The following is a 26,212-nucleotide window of genomic DNA, read 5'->3' as shown; positions in this document are numbered from 1 at the left end:
GGTTCATCCTGCTGGGAAGAAGACTCCTTTACCTAGAGTCAGAAATGGAAATCCAGCCTCAGACCTTGTTGGCTTTAGGGATATTAACACACCCTTGCGGCTGGCGGTATGAGCACTACTGAGAAACCTGGAGCATTCTGCTGCCACCCCCTGGTGTTAACTAGTGCCCTGTGCACGTAGCCCACTCTCCACAAAGCACCGCCAGAGGCCTATCACCACTCACATTTTATTGAGGCCAGAGGGAGAGGGTGCTGGCTGTTGAGAAGGAGTGTGCCCAACAGGTAAGGGGGCCAGTCAGGCACATTTCACCTGGCTCCACCTTAGAAAAAGCCTGTAGCATAGGCACTGGTCCTCCCTGGGAGCCCCTAGCAGGGCTATGTGCAGACCTTTTGGGGAAAGAATGGGGGGGGTAGCTGTTGTTCCATGATGCCCACCCCAAGAATGAGATGGTCATCTGTGGCAAGGAAGGAACAAAGTCATGGCTCATCTCCAAGCGTCTGCCCAGCTCCTTCAGGTTTCTGGAAGACTTCAGTGCTCCTCTATGGATATCTTAAAAGTGGATGAGGCCATTTGCTGGACCATTTCAGCTGGTCGCAGGGAAGAGTGGAGCATCCTAAATTAAGGAGCACAATCTGTCATCCGGCATTCTGCTAGAGTCCTGATGAAGATAAGCCTCTTCCATACCTTTTAGGGCTAGCCACCTTGCCTGAGCGTAAGAGCCAAGGCACAGGCGCAACAATCTGGAGTCTGGAGAATAGGTTAATCTCCACCTCCCCAATGTCCAATGGGAACAGCCCAGCATCCCAGACACAGAGTCTTTTGAAGTGTTCTGAAGGCCTAGACCTTTGTTCCTGCCTCTTGCTGCCAAGTGGCAGGCCATTGCTTCAGCTGCAGCTGTGTAGGTGAGCAGTAAGAAAGAGGTAAGGCATCATATCACCTCTCAAGGAAACCAGTCTGCTTTCAGACTGGCCACTTTGTTGCTCCCCTCAAGTTAACAGCCAGTCAAGAGGGGCCAAGCCTCAGGCGGATGGGTGAGTATGGGCCAAGGAGCCCAGAGGAAGAAAACTATGAGGCCTGGAGCCTGTTCCAGTCTCACAGTTACGGTGGACCATGGCGGGGGAAGACCAGTTCTGGAAGGCTTGGTGATGGCACAGGGCCAATGCAGCTCAGCAGCAATGCTCAGGGCATGAGGTCTGGTGAGGGGTGGGGCTCAGGTCCAGCCTCTCCTTTCCTGACAGAATGCCAGAAGGGAGAAAGCAGGCAACGGGTGCAAGGGGGAGGGGCTGTTCTTCCGACCACATTTGTGGAGGGCGGGCCCCTTCCAGGCAGGGCAACATCACACATCAGTCATCTCATCCCCTAGCTCTGCATCTTCAGGCTCTCCTTCCTCATCTTCTTCCTCCTCTTCTTCTGAGGTCACATTAGGGTCATCGGCCTCTGCCAGGCATTTGGGACAGGAACAGATGAACAAGTAGTTCTCCCTTCAAAGGAAAGGGGTGATAAGTAAGTCAGTTGCTGGGATGGAAAAGCCCAGAACCCAACCATGTCCCCAGCTGGCACCTGAGGATCTTGTGGCGGCTGTGGCGGCTGCGCTCCCGCTGACAGCAATCTAAGTAGCTGATACAGATTTCCTGTGGGGTAGAGAAGGGTATGATTGCCTATGCCCTCCATCAGATTAAAAAAGAGCTTCCCCAGCCAGGTGGTGGCAGCACACACCTTTAACCCCAGCACTCGGGAGGGAGATGGAGGTGGATCTCTGAGTTAGAGGTCAGCCTGGTCCACAGAACAAGTTCCAGGGCAGTCAAGGCTACACAGAAACTCTGTCTCAAAACAAACAACAACAAAGAAAGAACTTGCCCAACAGCTGCCATATCTATTGTCAACCACTGTCCCTTGCCTAGAAGCTAGGCCTTCAATACTCTTCAACTGATCCATTCTCCTGCCTCCAGTAGGTAAGACTTCCACCTGGGTCTGAGATAGACGAGGATGGAGGTTGGCCTCAGACCCTGAGGAAGACCAGTCAGTAGGCAAGCTCTGTAGATGGGATCAGAGGTTAATCTTGGTATGATAACTTGTATAGTATAGGAGAAAATTTTGTCAGGCTGTGACCACCAACCAGGACTCTCAATTCACACCAACCCCTGTGGCTCCAGCCACAAAGAAATCAAAAGGGTAGCTGGGGTCAGGGACCTGGGCACACAGCTCTACTTCAATCTGAGACTCTGAGGATGTCTGAAGAACTTGAAAGGATCAAAGCATACTCATGGCAAAATGACTCCAGCCCTCGGGCCTATGGTAACTCACCACCAGCCCAACAAAGGGACTCCAGCTAGATCCTGCTGCTCCCTGGAGAGAAACTGCAAGGCCCTATGCCCACCCATGCTGCCCAGCCCTCTCACCTCGCCTGGTTTAATGTCCTCCAAAGCGGTAACATGCAAAAGGAAGTTGTTTTCTGGGAAGGAAGTCTCTGCATTGGGGACACAACTGTGGTTGCCTGGGTCGCAAAAGACAGATAACGAGTGAAGTATGTCTGTGAAGAACCCAACACCTGGAACATACTAGGCAAGCATTCCACGACTGGTCTACACTCCCAGCCCTTAGTTTTGAATCAGGGTCAGGCTACCCTTGAACTTGTGATGTGATGCTCTTGCGTCTAATTCACAAGTACATCACTATGCCCAGCAATGAAAATTAGTTTTTTTAAATGGTAATTCTAGCTGGGCAGTGGTGGCACACACCTTTAATTAATCCCAGCACTTGGGGCGGGGGTGGGGGAGAGGGCAAAGGCAAGTAGATCTCTGAGTTCAAGATCAGCCTAGTCTATAGTTCCAGGGCTACACAGAGAAAGGCTAGGGGGAGGAGGGATGGCAAGGGACGGATGACAAAAACAAAAGCCAACAAAACAAAAATGTAATTCTAGGGGTAGGTAGATGACTCAGCAGGTAAAGGTCTTGTTCCAAGCCTGACAACCTCAGTATGATCCCTAGAACCCACTTAGTAGAAAGACTCGACTCTGACCTCCATATGTGCACCATAGCCTGTGTGTGCAAGTGAATAAATGTAAAAACAAAGAGGGGCAATGTGTGCTGGCACTCGCCTGTAATCAGTACTTGGGAGGCAGCGCAAGCAGATCTACATAAAATGTTCCAGGCCAGCCAGGGCCACATAGTGAGACCTTAACTAAAAAATACAACAAATATTAAAAAAATAAAACTGAATTAATATTCTCAAGCCAGGTCTAGTGGCTCCCGGCCCCCATGAGGGAGACAGGAGGATTTGCTGTGAGTCTGAGGCCCAACTGATGGCACAAGTGAGTTCCAGTCTAGTCAGGACTCAAGAGACCCTGTCTCAAAAATACAAAGCAACTAAACAAAAAAAGCAGGGCATAGCATACCTGTAGCTCAGCACTTAGAAAATGGAGCCAGGGCGATCAGGAGTTCAAAATCCTTACATAGTAAGTTCAAGGTCAACCTGGGCTACAGGAAACCCTACCTCTAACTTCAAAAAAGGCATTAATAAATACTGAACCCTTGATCACTTTTGTGGTTAAATACTGCAGGGAAGGGCAGGTGTGAGACCCCATATCCTGTCCCAGTACCCACTGCTCTTTCCTGAGGACAATGCTGATATAATGTGCCTTGCTCTATCACTGCTGAGTGGCTCTACCCTTACCCTACAAGACTGGCCATGTTCTCAGATGTGTCCCATTGTCTCACCAAAGGAGGTGAGAGGCTATGAGGGCATCTACAACAGACATTTATTTGTGTCTGCTAACTTAGAACCCTTGACCACCCAGCCTGGGAGGAGAGGTTATTTAGTAGTGAGGAAAGCAGGAGGTAGGAAACTGGCATCTGGAAAAGGTAGAAGGTGCAAAGGAGACAGGCTCTTCCAGCCTGAGGCCCCCTTCCAGGATCCTATAGGCCTCAGGCTCTCCCAGTGCTTCCTAACCACACCCCACAGGGTATGCCTCCCTTTCCAAGAAGCAGAACTCTGTGCCTCCCCCTTAGGGGACATGGCCTACTATAACCGTCTACTAAAACACAAGCAGAAGGCTAGGGATGAATCCTTGGGTTTGGCTCCCAGTAACATGGCAAACAAGCAAAAGGAATGAATGAATGAAAGAAAGAAAATGATAGAGCAATAATTTCCAAAGAAACACAGACCTAACCCCACTTCTAGACTTGCCCTAGTCAGCCCAAACAGGGCAAACTGGGAAAGATGACCTGGTAAGGGCAGAACCATGTGGACTCATTCCTCCCCAGTGCCAAGACTCACAGCAGCTCTGAAGCACAAAGAGGCCAGACCCTTCACAGTTCAGGAACTCGCCGGTTGCTGTAAGAAAGTAATGTGAAGACTTCAGTGGGAAAAGGAAATTAAACTCACAAGAACAAGACATCCTCTTCTCAGCATGGAGCCTCTGGATAGATCTCAGGACCATTTCTCATCTGCACATCTTGTGGCTTGAGTTGAAGCGTTCTATGGGTGCACAGGGGTTCCCTTCCCCTACCATGAGCTTAGCCCTCCCTAGCAAGAACTGTGCCCACTATCTGACCAGGGGAGCTCTAAGAATGGGGTAAGCCACAGCCCCATCTTACCAACCTGCCTCGATGTCCTTGTACAACTGGTCAATGAAGGTGTCCAGCTGCTCCCGGTCCTGCGGCTTCAGCTCCAGAGCATCACAGGCATGCACCCACTGGCTGAGGGAGCTGCAAGCCCCAGCAGCCCACGGTTGGAAACAGCCCAGCTCACAAGGCTCTCTCCATGTCCAAGCATGGTAAGCCCAGGCAGAAGAGTCTCCCACCCTACCCTGTTCTTTTTCCAAAGGACCTTATCTTCCCAAAAGAGCAGCAAGTTCCCCTGTCTTATTCCTCCCGTCCAGATCACCCAATCCCACCCATCTTGAAAGAATCTTCCTACATTAATCCCCCATCTGAACCCTAAGGGACTACTTAATAGGTCTAGAACATTCTCTCCTGACCTGGTTCCAATCCCTTGACCATTGGTCCCAACAAGGGCAAAGAGAGACCGGAATCCATCTGGCGTGAACCACTGTAGGGAGAGAAAGGTAAGCCTTGGGCTGCTCTTCCTAATGCAGCTCTACAGTGGAGGCTTCTGAGAGCTGGCCTCACTTCGGCTCCAGGCCTGGAGCACCGCAAAGAGAGACTTCAGGTCCCACCCTGCCACACTCACCTGGCTGAGGGTCTCCTCATAAAGGGCCTCTGTGAAAAGGCTACGCAGAAGTTCCAGCTGGCCCTGGTTTAGGGGAAACAGAGGGACACTTGCAGCCCAGGAAACTTCCCCTTAGTACCAGGTAGTAAGTTGAGAAAAAAAATCAAATGAAAGAGGGAAAAGGAGTCATATGTGTGGCCTGAGCTTTCCCTGGGGACAGAGGCAGTACTTATTTCCAACTGTCTGAGGGACCCAAATAATGGGTGTGAGCCCTAAACTTCTTCCTGTTTCTAGTACTTGTTCCAGCAAGGCTGAGGCGGCACCATCCTCACCCTCCCTTGGAGCTTCCCTGAGACTTCCTTGGCCTCTGACAAGCTTGACTTTCTCTTTCTTTATTCTTTTTGTTGTTGTTTGTTTGAGAAAGGGTTTCTCTGTATAACAGCCCTGGCTGTCCTGGAACTCGCTCTGTCGACCAGGCTGGCTTTGAACTCAAAAAATCTACCTGCCTCTGCCTCCCGAGTGCTGGGATTAAGGCGTGCGTCACTGCCATCGGTTCTTACTTTTTCTAGATCTAGTAAGCAACACCCTGAGCTACTTCTTTTGCACAGCTGCATTCCCACCCTCTGTCTGCCTCCCTTGGACAGTCTCTACCTTCTGGCAGCTCCAAAGGAAGGTTGAGGTCCTTAGTGTCTTATTCTCACCACATGAGTTTCACAACTCTACCTGACCTATGGACCCCCGCCCTCCACTCTCCAGGAAACCTGCCCTGCCACTGCTGCCTTCCTCTCGACTCTGACCTTCCACACGCCTTAACAAGTACTATTGGGTAGGACATGCAACCCCTCTTCCCTACTTCCAATTTTAGGTCTCTATTTAGGTCACAAAGGTAAATGGGGCTAAGAATGCGCAGTCTTTGGGGAGAGTTTTAGAACCAGGCTTTAACTCCTACTGTAGCTGAAAAGAGACCAAATGTGGAGTTAGTCCCCTAAAGGTAGCCCAGACACCACAGGCTACTTGAAGGATAGGGGAAAGAGGCCATGGGAGAAAACCAACCTTGAATTTGTCCCCTAGGAGTTTGTGGACAATTTCCTCCTCCTCATTGGCTGTTTTGCTGCAGAACTGGGAAAAAAGCCTGACCCAGTGGTCCTTGTCCTTGGCCTGGAGAACAAAGATACATGAGGCCATGTGCCCATGTGGAATAGAGGGCTTATGTTTCTCAAGTCCCTTCCATTAGGGAATCACCATCCAAGAGCTTCTGCCCAGGTCTCCCTCCTACTCTGCCCATACAGAAGGGCTTGCCAGCTCCAAACACTGTGAAAACAGAAGGCCACTGAGGAAGAACAATACAGACAGAGGGGCCGGGCGATGGTGGCGCACGCCTTTAATCCCAGCACTCGGGAGGCAGAGGCAGGCGGATCTCTGTGAGTTCGAGACCAGCCTGGTCTACAGAGCTAGTTCCAGGACAGGCTCCAAAGCCACAGAGAAACCCTGTCTCGAAAAACCAAAAAAAAAAAAAAAAAATACAGACAGAGGGGTCAGCATGAAATCTCTCACTTCATGTAAGAGATGCTGTCCTGGAACACTGGTGCCTGTCAATCAAATTCAGGAACTGCTGCTACATAAGACAGACATCTTATAGAAAAATTAAAACAGGCAAAACCAGAGCCACAGCCCATGCCTGTTTCTGGTGAACATGCACTGGAGGATCTACGTAGCAAGCAGCTATCTTTCAAGAAAACCCAGGAGCAAGGGCATCCAAACAAGGTCAGATAACTGAGCCCCAGGGTTGACTAGGGGTCAGTTTCTCTGGCTCACCTGTTTCACTGTGGCCACCATCCGAGCCATCAGCATTATACTTGCTGTCTCTGGAGGATAGTGAACACTCCTGGGAAAAGAGAAAGTGTAGCCTAGAAATTCCCTCCCTAGGGGCAGCACATTCTGATAGCCACAGAGACACTTCCTGCCCATCCATCGGTTATGAAAGGCGGTACTTAGGCAAATTTGTATCCTTAGGGTATCTCTCTATGGGTCTGAAAAGGGCTGAAGACTAGGGCTGGCTGCTCAGATTAAAGACAGGGTGCCAAAAACTGTGACTTCTGTTTAAGCCTAACAGTGGAGAAAACATCTTGGGGGTGGAACTCCCAACAGCTCCCAACAGCTGTGGAGCCCATGCAGGAATGGAGGCAAGGGTAAAGACAAGAAGAGACCTACCTCCATGCCTCCTGCAGCCTATTGAGGGGGTGCCGGGGGTCGTCCTGGGATGGGCCTGGGCACAGGATGCGGTGGTATTGCTCCGCAGCTGCCAGCCGACACTCTGCACTGCAGTACATCACCTGAGGTGGGGTGGACGTTAGCCCCCAGGACCTGGGTACTCACCTCGTTCAAACGCATTCTTTCTCTAACAGCCCCAAAACGAGAGCTCAGAGAGGGTAATATAGATGTTCTAGGGGCATGCACCTAACCTAACCTTGTTATACTACATGAAGGGAAGAGCTTTTCAGCTTCTGGCAGACTACCAAGAAAAAGGCATGTCCCGCCACACCTGCTTTCTGGATGATGGACACTGACCACAAGGAAGCTGAACAATTACTGGGCCCTTTCACTGTCACACACTAGACTGTGATCCTTGAGGAACGGATCAAGTATGTTCAAACTTTGTCTTGCCAGTGACGACAAAGTCTTAACTAAAGTCTTAACTATAAAGTCTCCTTGGCCTTTTCCCTCCCCAGTGCATTCCCCAGGGGTGCTCACCTGGCAGTGGGGGCAGTTCTGGTGGAGGTCCTTGCGCACACTGCACAGCTCTGGGTGTGGGAGAACCTGGCCTGGTTTCCCAGTCAGCCTCTGGGCATTCTCCTCTGCCTTCTCCAGTGCCCGAAGACAGTGGTCACAGGCTGCAAGGAAGCCAGACACAGTGAGTGCCCTCTTTCAAGAACCCTCTAGCTCCTCCTGATCTCCTCCACTGTCTGTCTATCAGACTCAGTCATGGGGATCCCTGCCTCAGACTGGTGCTCCTTCCAGTTTGTCTCTAGCTTAAGAAAAACATGGAAAGGCCTGTGGCTGGCAAAGCTAAGGATCCCACTTGCTCTGGCCCCTAACTCAGTCTTCACTGAGCATGGGTTATGCATAGCCTTTTAGTAGGGACGTCTGATTTGGTACAGAGCCCTTCAACATGATATCCAGACACTTACATTATGAGCGCAGACTCTAAGTTTTGTCTAAGAGAGCATCGTCCCCAAGAACTATTTTGGAGGGACCCCCCATTACAGGTACACAGTCCCAAACACAGAGGTAAGCAGTGATGTGGTTCTCAGGTCCTGTTCTCTAGGGAAAGACAGCATTTCCTCCCAGCACCCAGAGGGTTAGCCTGAAGATGTGTGAGGCTCTCTTCCATGCACAAAATGGCTGGGCCCAGCCGCCACCTGAAGCAGGCAAGATGTACTCACCTCGATACTGATAAAGTGCATTCCAGAGAAACTGTGAAGCCACCAGGGGCCTTTCAATGAAGATGGTCTCTCCCTTCCGGATCAGCTGTGTGGCGAACAGCCCCTTTCCCTAAAAGAGCAGAGAACAGACAGGGTAAGAAATAGCTCCAAACCCGCCATAGAGCCACATGCCTATAATCCTAGCACATGGAAACAGAGGGATCAGTAGTTCAAGGCTAGCCTGGGCTACATAAGATGGTTTAAAAAAACAAAAAAATAGGCTTGAAAGATTGGTCAGTAGTTAAGTGTACTTGTTCTATAATCATGAGGACCAGCATGTGGATCCCAGTACCCACATAAGTAATCCAGGTGTCTCTACAAATGCCTGTAACCCCAGCTCCAAAGAAGGCAGAGACAGGAAGATCACTGGGGCCTGCGGGGTATGAGCCAAGCAGATATGAGCCCGAGATTCAGGAAGAGACCCTGCCTCAGAATAGGTGGAACATAATGCAAGAAGACACACAATGCTCTCTTCTGGCCTCTGTGCACACACAGGCTTGCACACCTGCACACAGATGTATACACACACAAAAGTAAAAACAGGCTGAAAAGTTGGCTCAACAGTTTAGAACACTGGCTGCTCTTCCACAAGACCCAAGTTTAGCTCCCAGCACTCACATCAAGCAGCTTACACTGAAGGCCTCCACTGACACTAAGCACTTGTAGGATACACTTAGGCAAATACACACATAAAAATAACTTTTAACAAAGACACAGTTCCAAGAGCTTTCAGGAGGCTGACCAGCTGCACCTCTGGTGAGAACGGTCATCAGCCTCCTTAAATGCCTACTCTAGAAGCTGACTAACCTACTGTCAGCTGCACCTCTCTCCGTCCACAGGACTGAAGTACCTGGTCAAGGAGGGAGCCACCTGGATACCTGGAGATAGACATTTCAGAATAGCTGGGGGCAAGGCCAAGATTCCTAGTAGGCTGGGGCCTCCTATACCAGCAGTGGCTATCAGGATGGCACCATCCTCAGTTCCCCTAGAAACCCTGCTGCTCAGGGTTACAGAGAAATCCTAGAACCCAGCAGAAAGCAGCCCAGTCCTGGGGAGAACTGATCTCTTCTTTGGTCAGGGCTCAGGGATGCACAAAGCACTAAATTAGTCCTCGAGCCAGCTCCCAACACCCCCCGGGACCCTCCCAGTGAATGCTTCCCATTGGAGAAGTGGGTAATCCAGTAATTCTGCCAGGTAGTTCCCAAGGTGTGGCAATATAGTGCACGTGAGCACCCTCATGAACTCTACCTTGTCACTAGCCAGGGTTTAAACGGCAAATCTCAGGCCCCGCCCAGACCCTGCATCTTTATGTTAGTGTGTGTATCTATGTGTCTATGTGTGATGCACGTGCATGAGTGCAGATGCTGTGTGGTAGTCAGATGACAACCTTCAGCAGTCATGGGGTTCGGTTCTCTCCTGTCACTATGGGAACAGGGGAATGAACTCAAGTTCTCAGGCTTGCATGAAAAGCACTTTTCCCATCTGAGCAATCTCATAGGCCAAAAATTTGCATCTTAATAGGATTATGGAAATTTCTATGTATGCTAAAGGTTAAGAAGTCAGACAATAGTGGTGTATGCTTTTAATCCTAGCATTAGGGAGGCAGAGGCAGGCAGATTTCTTTCTGAGTTCAAAACCTAGAGTCTACATAGTGCATTCCAGGACAGCCAGGACTATACAGAGAAACCCTGTCTTGAAAATAAAAAGTCTAACCTGGCACACCTTACACATCAGGGCAAAGAGAGAGGAGACAGCCCTTAAACTATTCTCTAACACACACACACACACACACGGAGGGAGGGACAAACGGACAGACAGACACTGGCTTCGAACTTGTCCTCTGGAATGCTAAAGTTACAGGTATGAGCTACCACGTCTGGTTCCACTGCTATTTTCTGAGCAAGCTTAAGAACTCACGAGAACTTGGAGCCTAGGCAGTTAATGGTTCTGCTGACACTTACTGCTTCAGCAAGTGATGGTGCTCCTGCCAACAGAGCTGCCATCACAAAGGGGCAGAGAAAATGCCCTGTCACTGTGCTCGCCACAGCAGCTTCCTGTTTCCCTTCAGCACTGGCACTGGATACAGATGGGCCTTTGCCACCCTCAGAGCAAATCTCAACCTATGCATAACCCAGATAGCTTCTCTTTCTTTTAAGCTAACCCTGAACGTGTGCTAGTTCTTCTAAAGGTAGGGATAACAGGTATGTGCCACTACCCCACTCCAGAAGCTAGTTATAAGATAGAGAAGGAGAAATAAGGTGACAGCGAAGCCCACAACCCCCCTTGACTTCCTTCTTGGAAGCCTTGTCTCTACACTCTGTTGCCCCTGGGATCAACCAAGCAAAATGAAAACTCAGCCTTCCTGGAATGGACAAAGCAGCAAGAACAGAGAGAACCATGTGACCTCTGACAATTTCAAATCTTGAAACTGGGTAACTAACCAGACATAGTGGTGCATGACTTTAATCCTGGTACCAAAGGTTAAGAAGCCTAGTGGCACACTTGGAACATCAGGATGAAAAGTGAGGGAAACAACCCTTGAACTATTCTTTCTCTCTCCCCACCTTACACAAACACACACACACACACACACACACACACACACACACACACACACGCCACAGGCTGTCTTCAAACTCATTTTATCCTCTGGAATGCAGAAGCAGGCAGATCTCTGATGCAGAAGGAGAGGCCACACTGATCTACAGAATGACTTCCAGGACAGCCAAGCCTTCACAGAGAAATCCTGTCTAGGGGAGGAAAAAAAGGATACCTCTCCCTCTCCCTCTCCCTTAGGTCCTGGATGACCAAACACAGAAAATATTTAGTCACTAAAGCAAAGGAAAGCCAGAGGAATGGTGGTTGGTGTCTGTAACCCCAACATTTAGGAGGAAGGAGAATTAGGAGTTCAAGGTCACTCAAAAAACATCAGGGCTGCAGAGATGGTTCTGCGGTTAGGAGCAGATTGCTCTTCCAGAGGAAGTAGGTTCTTTCCCAGTACCCACATGGCAGCTCACAACTGTCTGTAACTCCAGTTCCAGGGGATCTGACACCTTTACACCAATGCACATAAAATAAATTTAAAATAAAAAAACAAAAACAAGCAAAGAGAAAGAATCAAGAGTTGTTCCTTTCTAATGTCACTTAGTCCTCAAACATACAAAAGTATTTCAAGAAAAACAGCTCCAATGCAGATCAGGAAGCACGCAAGGTTGGGCACTGGAGCTCACACCTGCTTGGTGTCTCAGAATCTGGGAGGCTGATGCATGAGGACTACCTTAAATTAAAGGCTAACCCGATCTATGTAATGTGGTTCTCTGCCTTCCTCATGTGTGGCGACCTCAACCATAACCTTATTTTCGTTGCTACTCCATAACTGTAATTTTGTTACTGTTATGAATTGTAATTGAGCATCTGTCTTCTGATGGTTTTAGGCAACTCCTGTGAAATAGACTGTAACTCACAGGTTGAGAGAACCGCTGACATAATACACAGTAAGACCACATCAGAAGGAAGAAGAGGACAAGAGGAGGAGAAGAGGGAGGGAATACAAACTTTAAGAGATGATTATACAAAACTCTTAGTAAGTCTAAGTATACAAAACTCTTATATGTAAGTCTTATTTATTATGGCAGCCAGGTGGCTCAGTGGGTGAAAGTGTTTGCTGCATCAAACTTGATGACCGAGTTCCATCTCCAGAGCTCACAGTGGAAACAGAGACCCAGCTACTGAATGTTGTCTTCTGACCTCTACAGGATGTGGCACGCATGCATCCATGTCCAGATACACACACATACCATCCACACAAGCAATAATAAAACACTTTAAAGAGCAGGAGATTCCATTAAAAATATATAATCTTCCATAAGTGATTTTTTATAGAAAAATACAATAATCAAGATAATTCAAAAGCAAGGAAGCCCAAAATAGCGAGCCATGCTGGAACCTAGCTAGTGTACACATTCCAACTGGCACCTATTGGACCTCAAGTTAGGTTTCTGACCCCACTGATTTGTCTCTGGCATAACAATTCATAGATTATTCCTCCTAATTTCCACAGAAGCAGTACAAAGTGGCTAAAACTAGCTCGCACTTGACCCCTCCCGTCATGCTTCAGGAGATAGTTCTCTAAAACTTTCTACCCTAAGGCAGGCGTAAGTGTGGTAAACTAAGGAAGCCGGCACAAAGGGAGAAGACTAGTATACATCAGCCACGACAGATGGCACAGCTGCCAGACGCCCACAATAAGCTGAGAAGGCAATTCTCCCCAGCAGGAGGTTAGGGCTAAGCAGAGGAACATGACCAGTTGGAGTTCCTGTTTGTTTTTGAGGCAGGATTTTCCTCTGTACCCCAGGCTGACCTAGAACATAACAGTCCTCCTGCCTCAGTCTCCTGAGTGCTGGAGAACAGGCCAGGGCTAATCACCAGCTGGGGTCCCGAGAGAAGGCGGGACAGAACTAGCAAGGAGATTGGCAGAAGTGAAAAATGAGCAGGAAGTAAAGAACGGAGAAGGCCAGGATAGGGGAGGGGTAGTAGAGATGAACGGTGATTATTATGGGATCTGAGACACCTCAAACTGTGGATCCCCAGAAGCACCAGAAGCTCTGGGTGGAAATGGGAATGGGAACAGCTAAGGACACAAAGGATATAGGAGCTGACTTTGCACCCAAGGAGAGGAGTGCTCCCAATGCCTACAGAACAAAAAGACTATAAGAGTTTGGGATGGAAACCTGTAACATCTGGAGATGCTGACAGCAAATGACTCCAGAGCTAACATCCTGAGCCAAGGACCAAGGATATGCACATCATTATTACTATATTATTACTAATTCAACTCGACGTTTACCCTTAGGAATGCAAATGATAAACCATTTGCATATGTCAACTGGCAGAGTCATAGAGGAAAAAAAGAGTGCTGGAAATAACCAAGTCTTTCTGTACTGAAACCCAGCAGTGAGACCTTTGCTCCCAGGGGTGATGAATAAGCTTTGACATAAAGGAGCCATAGTAAGGATTTGGCTGAATGAAGTATGGCTCTCCCCTGAAACACATCAGTCAACTCTAACCAAATAGAAATGGACTCAAGGATATGGAAGATGTACTGAAATAAAACAGGAGAGGGGGTGTTTCAGGCACTACCAGGCAGTAACCCGGCCCACGGGAGGTGAGAGCAGGAAGATCAGTTCAAGGCCACCCTTGAATACAGGAAGCCCTCTTTTCAAACTATAGAGGTAGCTTTTAAAGATGTAACTTTAAGCCGGGCGGTGGTGGCGCACACCTTTAATCCCAGCACTCGGGAGGCAGAGGCAGGTGGATCTCACTCTGTGAGTTCGAGAAGCTACGGAGAAACCCTGTCTCAAAAAAAAAAAAAAAAAAGAGATGTAACTTTAATATACTTACATGTGCACAAGTACAATACCAAGTGATTTTTATCTTTACCTATGTGCATTTTCTATTCTACAAGGAACTAATAAAACACGATAATAGAGCCAGGCATAGTGGTACCCGGCTTTAATCCCAGTACTGGAGAGGCAAAAGTCAGCCTGATCTACATACACAGTGAGTTCGAGGCCAGCCAGGGCTACACAGTGAGACCCTGTCACGAAATCATACCATTTTCTTATTTAAAACCCTTCAGATAAGCACTCGGTGTGTGGGTTCTGGTCCAAGCTCCCTAACTCTCCAAGCCTCCACCCATACCTCATTGAGAAGGGACGCTGGGGTGCCAGGGTGATTTATACCTCAGTTCCCTTGGCTAAGCACTCCCCACCCACCGCCTTCTGATCAGCAAGCTACGCCCCACATCTAGCCAAGAGCTCCCCAACCTGGTCCAGGAGATTGTCCCAACCCCAGGACCTCCCAGAGCCTCAACTCCACCCAGGACATCGCAGCCCCGCCACGAGCCAGTGGGCCGTGTTCCGCCGGGAGGGGAGCGCACGCAGGCTCCAGGGTGAGCTTCCCCCGCGCGAAATCGCCACGAGCCTGGGAGCGAGGGTAGACCCTGCGCCCCGGGCCCGAGCAGGGGCCAGGCCGGCGCCGAGCGGGCCGAACTCCAGGCTGTGGGCACGGGTCCCCGGGGCGTCTCCCCCGGCGGGATCCCGTCCGACCTCACCTTGGCGCTGCTCACAAAACGGACTTCCACGGCGCCCCGGGCGCCGCCCGCCACGCCCACGCAGAAGGAGAACACGTCGCACATGGAGGCAGCCATCTTGGGCACGCCTCCGCCTTCTGACCCTTGACCCCGTCCCGAGAGGCCCCGCCCATCCAGCCGCCTAGCGCCCACCCTCCATCCGCACCCCGTGCTGAGCCACGCCGCTGGTTTTGGTCTGCAGCGAGGCAAGGTTTTGGATGTCTTGGTCGCTTGACCGGGTGAACCGGGCCTGCCTGTGTGCTTGCACTTCTGGTAGACTGTGTTTCAGACTCTGTGGCCAGTGTCGGAGTCCACTAATGACGGCTGACGAGGGAGCCCAGAGGGAGCCCCTTAGTCTATCCCTAGCGCCACAAAACCCAGTCTGTGTTCATAAGTGTCCATTGTTGCTTCTTTTCGCGCTGTCTGGTTTTTGAAACAGGGTCTCACTAGGTACCCCAGGCTGGCCATGAGCTTGCAGATATCCTCCCGCTTCAGAAACTCTTCACCGTCCTCCCAACAATGAACAAAGTCTTTTGTAGACTGCGAGGTGTGTTACAGCAGAAGACTGACTTACTCAGTTTTTCTTTGACCCTCATCCTGAAAGGAAGAAGCAGTTTAGTTGCTGGGGCTCCCTTACAGTTTAAAAACTCCCCTGCCTTGATTGGCAACATTTCAGCTCTACAGTTGTTGGGGCGCTTGCCTTGCATGAAGGTAGAGAGTTTGAGCCCCACCACTGCTTAAACCCAACACGATGGCTACACCTACTACCTGTGCACTGAGAGGACCAGAATTTCAAGGTCATCCTCAGCTACATAGTGAACACAACGCCAGCCTGGAGTACGTGAAACCCTGTCTGAAAAAGAAAACGTAAGGGCTGCAGAGATGATTGGCAGTTAGCACTTGTTGCTCTAGCAGAGGACCCAGGTTTGGTTCCCAACACTGGTTCACAACTATCTGTATGTAACTCCAGTTCCAGAGGGCTCTGATTCCATTTTTCTGCCTCCTTAGGCACCAGGCACACACACAGTGCACATATACACAAGCAGGCAAAACAATCATACACATAAATTTAAACAAAAATTAAAAAGAAAAAAATTATTTCCTTTTTCTATAAACCCTCCTGCCATTGTCAGACTATTTTATTTTAACCAGGTTGGACCAGTGCCTGAGTTGACAGGGACTTTCTTGACTGCAGAGTGGGGTTATGGAGCAGTAGTCAGGTGTGAGGAACCCTTAACTAGCTGCAGAAATGAATGCGCACAGGCATTGTCTGTTCCTGCAGCTAGACCTGATCATACCTTATTTTGTTGTTTCGTCCCTCAGTTGACTATGTAATCCTTGTCAACGGAACTCTGTCTGCTCGGCTATGGTTTCATGGTGACACTTGAGGATTAGGTAACAGCTAGTAATTATTTCATAAGTGATGTTTTTATTTTTTATTTTGAGACAAAGTCTCTATGTCTTCATGCTGGCCTGAAACTCACAGAGATCCACCTTCCTCTGCCTCCCGAGTGCTGGGATTAAAGGCATGTGCCACCACCGCCTGGCTAATTTGGTTTCTTTACAGTTACTGTGTAAGTGTCTTTGTGTGGGTGTGTGCACTGGGGGAGACTGTTCTCTCCTTCCATTACGTAGGTTCCAGGGATCAAACTCAGATCTTCAGGTGTGGCAGCAAGAGTCTTTACTGTTGAGCCTTCTAGCAGCCTTGTTTTTGACATGCTAGCATCTCACTATTTACTCTAGGCTGGCCTCGTAGCTCTGGTTGACTTCAAGTTCACCATCCTTCTGCCTGTGCCTCCCTAGTGCTAACACCTAGGTTTGCACCACCCTGCTCAGCTCCAAAGGATGCTTTCTCCGGTCACAAAGCTCTCATTCCCTCTAGCCTGCCATTTAATGCCTGCAAGTCCACTGTTCTCTTTTGGTTTGGGGGTTTTTTGTTTGTTTGTTTTTGTTTTTTTTAAATGGTTTTTCAAGACAAGATTTCTGTGTGTACCAGCCCTGGCTGTCCTGGAACTCACTTTGTAGGCCAGGCTGGCCTCGAACTCACAAAGATCTGTCTGCCTCTGCCTCCTGAGTGCTGGGATTAAAAGATGTGTGCCACCATCATCAAGCTCCTTTTTTTTTATTTTTTGTTTGTTTGTTTGTTTGTTTTTATGACAAGGTTTCTCTATGTTGCCCTGGCTGTCCTGGAACTCACTCTGTAGCCCAGGTTAGCCTCGAGATCCACCTGCCTCTGCCTCCCGAATGCTGGGATTAAAAGTATACACCACCACTTCTGGCTAAAGCCCACTGTCTTGTGCTGTTTACTTTCAAAGCTCAGTTTCCACCACCCTCCTTCCTTCCTCTTTCCCCAGAAACTTGGGCCCTGAGAACAACCTAGTAAACGAAGATCAGGCCTTCTTTCACCCCATCACCTCACCTCAGCCCAGGAGCTGTGGCTGGACAATCTGCACTACAGAAGTCAGTTATTAACGTTGGAAGCTGACTTCATGAGAAAAGCTCTCAGCAGGCTTCCTGGCAAGAAATCAAACAGGGTGAGAGGGTCATCCAGGGAGGAACGGCATTGTCAGTGCTGGGTGAAAAGAAGCTATGACAAAATGAGGTCAACATAAATTTAGGAGGAAAAGATAGGCACTTCAGAGAAAAAGATGGTGGACAAAGTAGTGTGTTGCTCCAAAGGAAACCATTACAATAAACATGAGCTCATACTGAAACTGGAAACAGACAAAACAAGAAAATGTTGGGCAAAACATTGAGGCTTTCATCTGTTATCTTAGCACTAAAGAGGCCGAGGCAGGAGAACTTCCACGAGTGTGAGGTCAGTCTGTGCAACATAATATAAATCTGTATAAAAAAAAAAGTTGTTGCTGGGCGGTGGTGGCGCATGCCTTTAATCCCAGTACTTGGGAGGCAGAGGCAGGTGAATCTCTGTGAGTTTGAGGCCAGCCCGGTCTACAAGAGCTAGTGCCAGGACAGGTTCCAAAGCTACAGAGAAATCTTGTCTTGAAAAACACTAAGAATTTTTTTAAAAATTTAAAAAAGGTGTCATCCACATTCCAGCATGTGAGAAGTAGAGGCAGGAGGGCCAGGACCGCACAGCCATCCTCAGATACAGAGTGCTGTGGGACCATGGTCTTGTACCCTGTAAAGACTTGTCAGTTGTATTGGTTTAATAAAATGCTGATTGGTCAGTAGCCAGGCAGGAAGTATAGGTGGGGCACCCAGAACAGGAGAATTCTGGAAGGAGGAAAGGCTCAGTCTGTAGTCGTCACCCAGACACAGAGGTCGAAAGATGAGAACGCCTCAATGATAAAAGGTACCAAGCCACGTGGCTAAACAGACAAGTATTATGGGCTAATTTAAGATGTAAGAGTTAATAAGCCTGAGCTAATCCAGTTTATAATTAATGTAGACCTCTGTGTGTTTCTTTGAGGCTGAATGGGATGGGGCAGGACAGAAACCTCTGTCAACAACAGAGGTGGGTGGAGAAGATGAAGAGGAGCAGGGTTGAAATGTGGAAATTTTGTGCCAAGTGTACTAAGCAATATGCTTCCCTCCAGACTCCAGGAAGTCTTTCACACCCAGATGTTCATTTAAGGGGTCCCTTCTCCACAGCAAGGCCAGGAAAGAGTCCATCCTCAGGGCAGAGCTGGGGCAGGTGCTTCCATTCCCTAGGTGAGAGGACCTGTAAACCTCACCAGTCTGTAAGAGCATTACAGACCTCATCTCCCCTTGGAGAGATGTGGAAGTCCTCAATGTACCTGCTATCCTAGCCAAGGACATAGATCATTCCAATAGTCCGCTCCTAGGGAGCTCCTGCTTGATTGTCCATTGCTTGATTGACATTTGGTGTTCTTGAACCTTAAGGAAACTCTTTGTTGAGATGTGGGATTGGGAGGTCCAATCGGTGTCCCCTGAAAACACCAGCACATGTAGCATGCCTCTGGCTCAGTCCTTAACTGCCAGCTCCTGACTCAGCATCTTCACTCCGGATGCTGCCATCTGAGCTGCTGGAGGGCTCTTCCATGGCAGAGGAGGAAGGTGATTTCAGCTTTTGCTGCTTCTGATACTTCACCCTGCGATTTTGGAACCAGATCCTCACCTGCAATTGGGGGCAGTGGAAAAGCATCAGAATTTGGCCAGCAGGTCCCTTTTACCCTCCACTCACTTCCAAAAGGGCCTAACTCTTGCTGTCTGAACAAAATTTGTTTTTCCTGATGAACTAAGCATCTCCTCCAAAATGCCATTCCTTTCACCACCCATTCACCCCAGTGTGTACCTTTGTACTTTTGAGATGATAGCTCATATCACCCAGGCTAGCAACAGACTCGCTATGTAGCTCAGGATGATCATGAACTCCTGGTCCCCCTGCTTCCGCCCCCCAAGGGCTAGGATTGCAGGTGTATGTCACCATGCCCGTTTTATGTGGTGCTGGAAATTGAATCCAGTGCTTTGTGCATTTGAGACGAGCACTCTACCAGCTGAGCTATGCTCTACCAGCTGAGCTATGCTCTACCAGCTGAGCTATGCTCTACCAGCTGAGCTATGCCCTAGCCCCCTGTGAGTACTTGTGAGTACAGTGTACTGTGCTGTACTAGGTGACAGTGGCAAGTAAGAGAGGCCGGTCCCTCTGCTATGGAGTTCACCATCTAGTAGAAGAAGCCACAACAGAAATAAGTAATAATTAGAAGGTATAAGTGGAGGCACAAACAGAGGCTTGGATTGGGTGATCTCTTTGAGGATAAGGGCCACCCCGGTAGGGACAGAGAGAAACAGACTGGGTAGAACAGAGAGACAGCCGCTGGAATGGCTCTCAGTTGACCTCAAACTCAAGGTGAGGGCCAGAAAGGAGAGCACGGCTGCAAGGAAGAAAAGGCAGGGAAGTGAGAGTCAGAAGAGCCAGGAAACCCAGGATCTTGAAGGCCACAGGGAGGGAAAGTCCCTTTTGAGGCTGCAAATGGGATGTAGCATTGTCCTGAAGTGAACTGCACAGCTGACTGATCTGTGCGGACTTGATGTAGGCAAAGGCAAGAAGACAGCCAGGAGGTCAGAGCAGTACCCAGGGGGAGCTGGGATATGTCGGGATATAAAGCGGAGACAATGGGAAGTGAAGCAATTCCATTAGCAGGTCAGAGGTCGAGGGGACAAGGCTTGCTGAGGGTTAGAAGTCGGAGGAGGAAGAACAATCTAGGATGACTTCATTTTCAAGTAACTGGCTGGGTGGTCTGACCGTGAATGAGGAAAGAGATATAGGGAAGAAAAACAATTAAGAATTGAGGTTTTGTAGACAGGTGGTGGTGCACAGCTTTAATCCCATCATGCTGGGATGAATTCAAGAGAAAACAGAGAGCTAGGATTTGATCAGTTGGCAGAACATGGGTCTAACACACATAAATCTCTGGATTGGACACTCAGCACCATGGTAAACGTGTGTCACCTTAGTGCTTGGGAGGAGAGGCAGGAGGATTAGAAGTTCAAGATTATCTTTGGCTAGCTAGTTCAAGACCAGCCTGAGATACATAAGAACCTGTTTCAACACGCACACGCGCGCGCGCGCGCACACACACACACACACACACACACACACACACACGGAAAAACAAGAGTGAGTGGAAGTGAGACCAGGATGAGAGTGAGCTTAGCAAACTCCTGAGGAGTCTGCCTACAAGTGGAATGGTGCAAAGATACGGTAACCACAGAGTTGGGGGCAAGGGAACAGTCACTACTTAAATATTGAGCCTCTTGAATACCTACTTGGTTTTTCTGACAGCCCCTTCTTTAGCATGGAAACAACCAGAAGATACCAGAGGGGACTGGGGAAATGGCCCAGATGGCTCAGTCTCAGGCTTGCTAAGAAAGCCTGAAGAGCAGAGTTCAGATCTCCAGAAACTCACCTGTAACTCCAGCCTCAGCAAACAGAGGCAGGATCCCCAGAGCAAGCAGGTCCAAAGAGACGGGCCATAAAATCCCAGCTCTGGGTTCGACTGAGAGATTCTGACCCAGCGAACAAAGTGGAAGAGCAACTGAGAATGAGTCCTGACATCAACCTTGGGCCTCCTCCACATGCACACACACTGGCACATGTGTGTGCCTGCACACACGCAGAAACATGCACACACATATGCAAAACACACACGAAAAATAAAAAGGAGCTAGTACTAGAGTAATATGTGTATAATGTAACTCCATATTGGAATATTATGTGACATACGGAATGTGTAAGCAATTAAGCCTCTCTCCCCAGCATTCTAGTCCAGAGAAAAAAAATGTCATGGCTTCCTTCCAACCCTTACTAAGAGCCTATCAGAAGATGGTGATGGTCCCCACACAGCCTGAGCCTCAGGTCCCTGTTCTCACCTGGTTCTCTGTCAAGTGTAGCCTGGCAGCCAGCTGGGCTCTCTTCTTCCCCACCAGGTTGTGCTGCTTCGCAAACACCTTCTCCAACTCTTCCAGCTGCTGAAGGTTAAACATCGTGCGGACCCTCTTTTGTTGTTTCTCTGTGTCCTGAAGGTCCACGGAAGGTGCCCAGTCCAGAGGGCTCCAGAGGCCTGGACAGTAAGGCAGCTCCGAGCCTAGAGAACAACCAACAGCAGAGGAAGTCAGCCAGCAGCCACATGCCTACTCCCCTGACCCCCCAAACACACACACACACACACACACACACACACACACACACACACACACACACACTGTGGAGAACAGAAAAAACTTACAGGCTCCAAGTCTCTCCCATCCCCTTGGCCAGGTAACATAGAGAAGTAGAGCTGGGCAGATGCCTCAGTCAGTAAACCAGAATGGCACAAGACTGAGGACCTGTGTTCCGTTCCCCAGCACAAGGGGAAAAATCTGCAGGGTTGAGCTTATAGAGACCAGGAGGGCGCTTGGGGAGCTATTGGCCAGCCAGTGCAGCCAATTGGAGAACCTCAGATTAAGTGAGAGGTTATGTCTCAAAATGAAGATGGAAAAGGAATAGAAAGACAGATGGCTTGGCAATTACAAGCAATTGCTGCTCTTCCGGAGGCCTCAGGTGTGGTTCCCCAGCACCCATGCCCAATGGCTTACAACCACTTGTACTTCTCACTGGCTCCAGGGAATCCGAGGTTTTCTTCTGGCCACCTCAGGTGTGCATTCACATATACACATAAGTAAAAGTAAAAACATCATTAAACAATAAAGTGGATAAGTGCCCCTTGGCCGAAGAATGGATAAGGAAAATGTGGTACATTTACACAAAGGAGTACTATACAGCGAAAACAAACAAACAAACAAACAAACAAAAAGTCAATGCCATCTTGAAATTGTGGGCAAATGGATGGATCTAGAAAACATCATATTGAGTAAGGAAACCCAGACCCAGAAAGACAAATATCATATGTATTCACTTATAAGTGGCTTTTAGACATAAAGCAAAGAAAACCAGCCTACATATCACAATCCCAGAGAACCTAGACAACAATGAGGACCCTAAGAGAGACATACATGGATCTAAACTACACGGGACACAGAAAAAGACAAGATCTCCTGAGTAAATTGGGAGCATGGGGATCATAGGAGAGGGTAGAAGGGGAGGTCTGGAGAGGAAGGAAAGAGCATGGAGAAAAATATATAGCTCAATAAAAACAATTAAAAGCTAAAAAAAAAAAAAAAAAGCTAAGGTGTAAAGGTATTGAGGACACCCGATAGTGACCTCTGACATCCACACCCATGTGCATTCACCTGCATGCATACGAACATACATAAACAATAACCCGGAGGTGTTAAAGAGAATAGGAAAAAAATGTGTGAAAAGCTGTCTTCTGGACGTGACATGACATGGTTGTTACAGCTGTGAAATCACAGCAGCTGTGATTACAGGCATACACCATCGCCCCTGGCTAACTCTAGGATTCCCCTTTGATGCCATCTGCTACCAAGATCCATCCCGGTACCTGTGAGGCTGAGGCCCTGCTGGCAGAAGAGGTGAGCCACATTGAATCCGGGTACGCAGGGCATGGAGCAAAGCGGGTGGACGCCCAAGCTCAGGTAGGTGGGCAGCCAAGTCGCTGCAGAGCACACCCAAGGCAGGACCGGGTACTGTGACACGGAGCAGAGGTTCAGACGTGTGCAGGTGGAGAGCGGCGGTGGGGTGACCACTCTCTTATGGGTCTCGGGTCTGGCCAGGATGGCTTCAACAGAAAAGGAGGACTCCAGGCGTCCCTGAGCTAGGCGGCGCGGGACCACTGGGGACACAGCCAAGGGACAGGGGTCCAAGTGCCCGGGCTGGACCTGAGCACCTGAAAGAGCAAGCTGCTGAGGCTCTGGGCCGGACATGGCGAGACCCACGAGAGGACCTACTCTGGAGAAGAGCGAGACGATCTCCAGGGCTGTGCAAGGAGCTCAATAAGAAAGAGAGAGACCACCCTACAGGAGACTGTAGGGACAGGAGACTGGCGAATCAAGATCCCAGGGATCAGTTGTTTGCAAGGGCTCTTAAACTTAGCGGGTGGGAGGAGGCGGGGCGAAGGCCGGACTTAATCTTCCCAGAGTGAGGCCAGGCCTCTAAGCAGTAGCTGCAGGTTGCATCCCACCAGGGCTGGGGTACGGGGTGGGAGGTGGAAAGGAAACTTCCTCTACCCTGGTGCTTTGTGGGGAAGGACCATAAGAGAGTTGCCACCCCTCTGCCACTCTCTAGTGCACCCTCCTTCTCCCCCTCCTTCTTTTATTTTAGAAGGTCTTATTTGGGGGAAGGACCATAAGAGAGTTGCCACCCCTCTGCTGCTCTCTATGGCACCCTCCTTCTCCCTGCTTCTTCTTTTATTTTAGAAAGTCTTACTGTGTGACTCTAGCTATCCTAGAACAGGCTCTGTAGATCAGGTTGGACTTGAAATCACAGAGATCCCTTCATTTGTTTCTGCCTTGTCCGTGCTGGGCTTGAAGGCATGCTCCACCACACCACCCCCACCCCCAATCTGTAGTCCAGGCTGACCTCCAAAGCATGAATCATAGCAGAATCATGTCAGTCCTGCTTCAGCCTCTCAAGGACTAGGATTACAGGCATGTGCCCCTGTGCCTGGTTTCACCGTGGCTCTCTGGTGACCCTGGATAAAGGCTCTCTGCCCCTGCTTCTGCTAAGATGCCAGTCTCCCCTGCTGATACGGGAAGAGTGATCTCAGGAGGATGGGGCAGTGCCTGCCGTCCTGTTTTCCCTACTTTCACCCTTTTCCCAAATAATTTTGGGCACTGCCTCACTGCAACTGGGACTTTGCCTCGCTCTGGCTAAGCAAGCGCTCTGCCACTGAGCTCCCAGGAGAGCCCTTTTCAAAGCAGAAGCCCTGGTTAGATTCACATAAGGACTGGAATTTTAGAGTGTGCAAGCATTTTATCCATAAACGCAGTGAAAAATAAGGTTCATAGACTCTTTCTCCTCCTCCTGTTGCTGCTGCTGTCAGTTTCTTTTAGATCTTTTCAGGAATGTCCTCACCCTCAACACGGGGTCTTGCTAGCAAGGTCTTTCCTGATGGGCATGCTGGCACTTGGGATGCTGAAGAAGGAGGATCTAGAGTTCAAGGCCAAGTCTACTCTAAAAAACAAAACTGTCAGAACAAGAAAGAAGGGAAAGTAAACAAGGGGACATGGTGACATTCCCCAGTGATCCCAGCACTTGGGAGGTGGGGACAACAGGACCAGGAGGACAAGGCCATCCTTAGTCACGCAGTGAGTTTGGGGCCAACCTGGGCTACATGAGACACTGTCTCAAAAACATGAACAGAGGCCTGGACAGATGTTTCAGAGGTTAAAACTTCTTGCTCTTCTTGTAGAGGATCTGGGTTAGAATCCCAATGTCCACTTGATGGATCACATTTAATTCCATTACTCAGGAGGCAGAAGCAGGTGAATCTCTAAATTTGAGACCAGCTTGGTGAGTTCCATGCTAGCCAGGTCTATATAGTGAAACTCTTTCTTTCTTCCTTCCTTCCTTCCTTCCTTCCTTCCTTCCTTCTTTCCTTCCTTTCTTTTTTGTTTTAAATATTTATTTATTTATTATGTATACAATAGTTTGTCTACATGTATGCCTTCAGGCCAGAAGAGGGCACCACTCCTCATTACAGATGGTTGTGAGCCACCATGTGGTTGCCGGGAATTGAACTCAGGACCTTTGGAAGAGCAGGCAATGCTCTTAATCACTGAGCCATTTCTCCAGCCCTCTTTTTAAAAATTAGACTGGTGCCAGGGGAAATGGCACAGTAGGTAAAGCACTTGCCCAGCAAGTATGAAGGGCCTGAGTTCAAGTTTCCAGAATCACATAAAATCAGATGTGTCAGCAAGTATCTGTCATCTTCCAGCTCCTATGGGGAAATAGGAGTCAAAGAGGGTAAAGTCCCCAGAAGCTCCAGGGCCAGGTAGCCTATGAGAGAAGGAGAAAGAGGGAGATATGAGTTGGGGGGGGGACCTTGTTTCAGACAAGGTGGAAGGGGAGAAAAGACAGCCAAGTTTGTCCTCTGAGCCCCACCATGCATGTACCATGGCACTCATATACACAGGTGTACACATACATGCACACAAACACAAACACATGCATATTCTAAAAAAGAGAAGGGGAAGGGAAGGAGGGATGTGAGAAAGACAGAAGGGAAAGAAGGGAAGTGGGCAGGAATTAGTTCTCTGTGGGCAGTAAAGAGAAAATGGCCCATGGTAAAAGGTGAGAACAAAACCAGCACATATAGTTTAGTTAACATCAGGCCAGTGAAACACTAGCCAGGGTCAACAGATACAAATCACAGGTGGACAGAGGGACTTCAACATGCGGTCCTCCCTGAACTGAACAAGCAGTACATGGACATCTCCTGATTGTCTACCTGGTGACCCTGGGAGCATGCCGAGGGCAGGTGGACCCCCACTGCTTTGGCCTGTGATAAGCCCAGAGAATTAACCAGTCTGTAGAAATTACCTCAGTCTTTCCAGTTTCTTCTGGAGGCCCTAGAAAAAGCCCCTACAAAGTAACTCTATAGTTTTCTCTCTTGCAACCCTTCCTAATCTTAGGAGTGTCTCTCATCCCCCCCCTTACTTTCTCATTTTCCTCAATATTCTCTAATAAACTTTGTTTACTTTCATCTAAACATGAGCCAAAAAAAAAACTTTGTTTACTTTATTTTGCTTAGTCCCATGAGCCCCAGTATTTAATCATCATTGGCCTCAGACTGAGACCAGAAGCTCAAGAGCCATTGCTTCAGGGCTGGGCACTGGTGGCGCACAGCTTTAATCCCAGCATTTGGGAGGCAGAGGCAGGCAGATCTCTGAGAGTTTGAGGAAGAAAGGACCATTCCTTGATGGGGAAGCTCAGCCAATCACATTTGGCTAGGGTGTGGCCGCCGCGGGGGCCAGGGAAGAAGGAAGGGGATCCAGGTGCCCACCCATTGTTCTCTCTCTCTCTCTCTCTCTCTCTCTCTCTCTC

At 49.0% G+C, this 26,212-nt stretch overlaps 2 protein-coding genes across 2 annotated transcripts; both read right to left on the bottom strand.

Moving 5' to 3' along the window:
* Nucleotides 1-210: 210 nt before the first annotated feature.
* Smyd5 (SMYD family member 5) lies at nucleotides 211-14,869 on the bottom strand. Its single transcript, XM_005369841.2, has 13 exons — nucleotides 14,764-14,869; nucleotides 8,613-8,721; nucleotides 7,921-8,060; nucleotides 7,381-7,502; nucleotides 6,985-7,054; nucleotides 6,223-6,327; nucleotides 5,191-5,253; nucleotides 4,979-5,049; nucleotides 4,600-4,706; nucleotides 4,276-4,332; nucleotides 2,400-2,494; nucleotides 1,561-1,631; nucleotides 211-1,481 (listed from the first exon to the last, which is right to left on the bottom strand). The coding sequence occupies exons 1-13, from the start codon at nucleotides 14,857-14,859 to the stop codon at nucleotides 1,337-1,339; spliced, it is 1,251 nt and encodes a 416-aa protein (XP_005369898.1). The 5' UTR covers nucleotides 14,860-14,869; the 3' UTR covers nucleotides 211-1,336.
* Nucleotides 14,870-18,736: 3,867 nt separating this feature from the next.
* On the bottom strand, nucleotides 18,737-23,091 carry Noto (notochord homeobox). The gene is made up of 3 exons (XM_005369840.2): nucleotides 22,710-23,091; nucleotides 21,139-21,353; nucleotides 18,737-18,883 (listed from the first exon to the last, which is right to left on the bottom strand). Exons 1-3 carry the CDS (start codon nucleotides 23,089-23,091, stop codon nucleotides 18,737-18,739), a joined length of 744 nt encoding a protein of 247 aa, XP_005369897.1.
* Between the last annotated feature and the right edge of the window lie 3,121 nt (nucleotides 23,092-26,212).

The sequence above is a fragment of the Microtus ochrogaster genome, unplaced genomic scaffold (genome assembly GCF_000317375.1).
Source record: "Microtus ochrogaster isolate Prairie Vole_2 unplaced genomic scaffold, MicOch1.0 UNK62, whole genome shotgun sequence".
Taxonomy (NCBI): Eukaryota; Metazoa; Chordata; class Mammalia; order Rodentia; family Cricetidae; genus Microtus; species Microtus ochrogaster.
This window is presented reverse-complemented; position numbering and strand designations above follow the sequence as displayed.

Excerpts from the sequence above, each read along its gene's own strand:
- Smyd5 (XM_005369841.2), bottom strand. The coding sequence starts at position 14,859 with ATGGCTGCCTCCATGTGCGACGTGTTCTCCTTCTGCGTGGGCGTGGCG. Across the intron at positions 7,503-7,920 it reads AGAACTGCCCCCACTGCCAG|GTGATGTACTGCAGTGCAGA; the intron begins GTGAGCACCCCT and ends ACCCCACCTCAG. Across the intron at positions 2,495-4,275 it reads CTTTGTGCTTCAGAGCTGCT|GCAACCACAGTTGTGTCCCC; the intron begins GTGAGTCTTGGC and ends TTTGCGACCCAG.
- Noto (XM_005369840.2), bottom strand. The coding sequence starts at position 23,091 with ATGTCCGGCCCAGAGCCTCAGCAGCTTGCTCTTTCAGGTGCTCAGGTC. Across the intron at positions 21,354-22,709 it reads GCAGGGCCTCAGCCTCACAG|GCTCGGAGCTGCCTTACTGT; the intron begins GTACCGGGATGG and ends GTTGTTCTCTAG. Across the intron at positions 18,884-21,138 it reads TACACTTGACAGAGAACCAG|GTGAGGATCTGGTTCCAAAA; the intron begins GTGAGAACAGGG and ends CCCCAATTGCAG.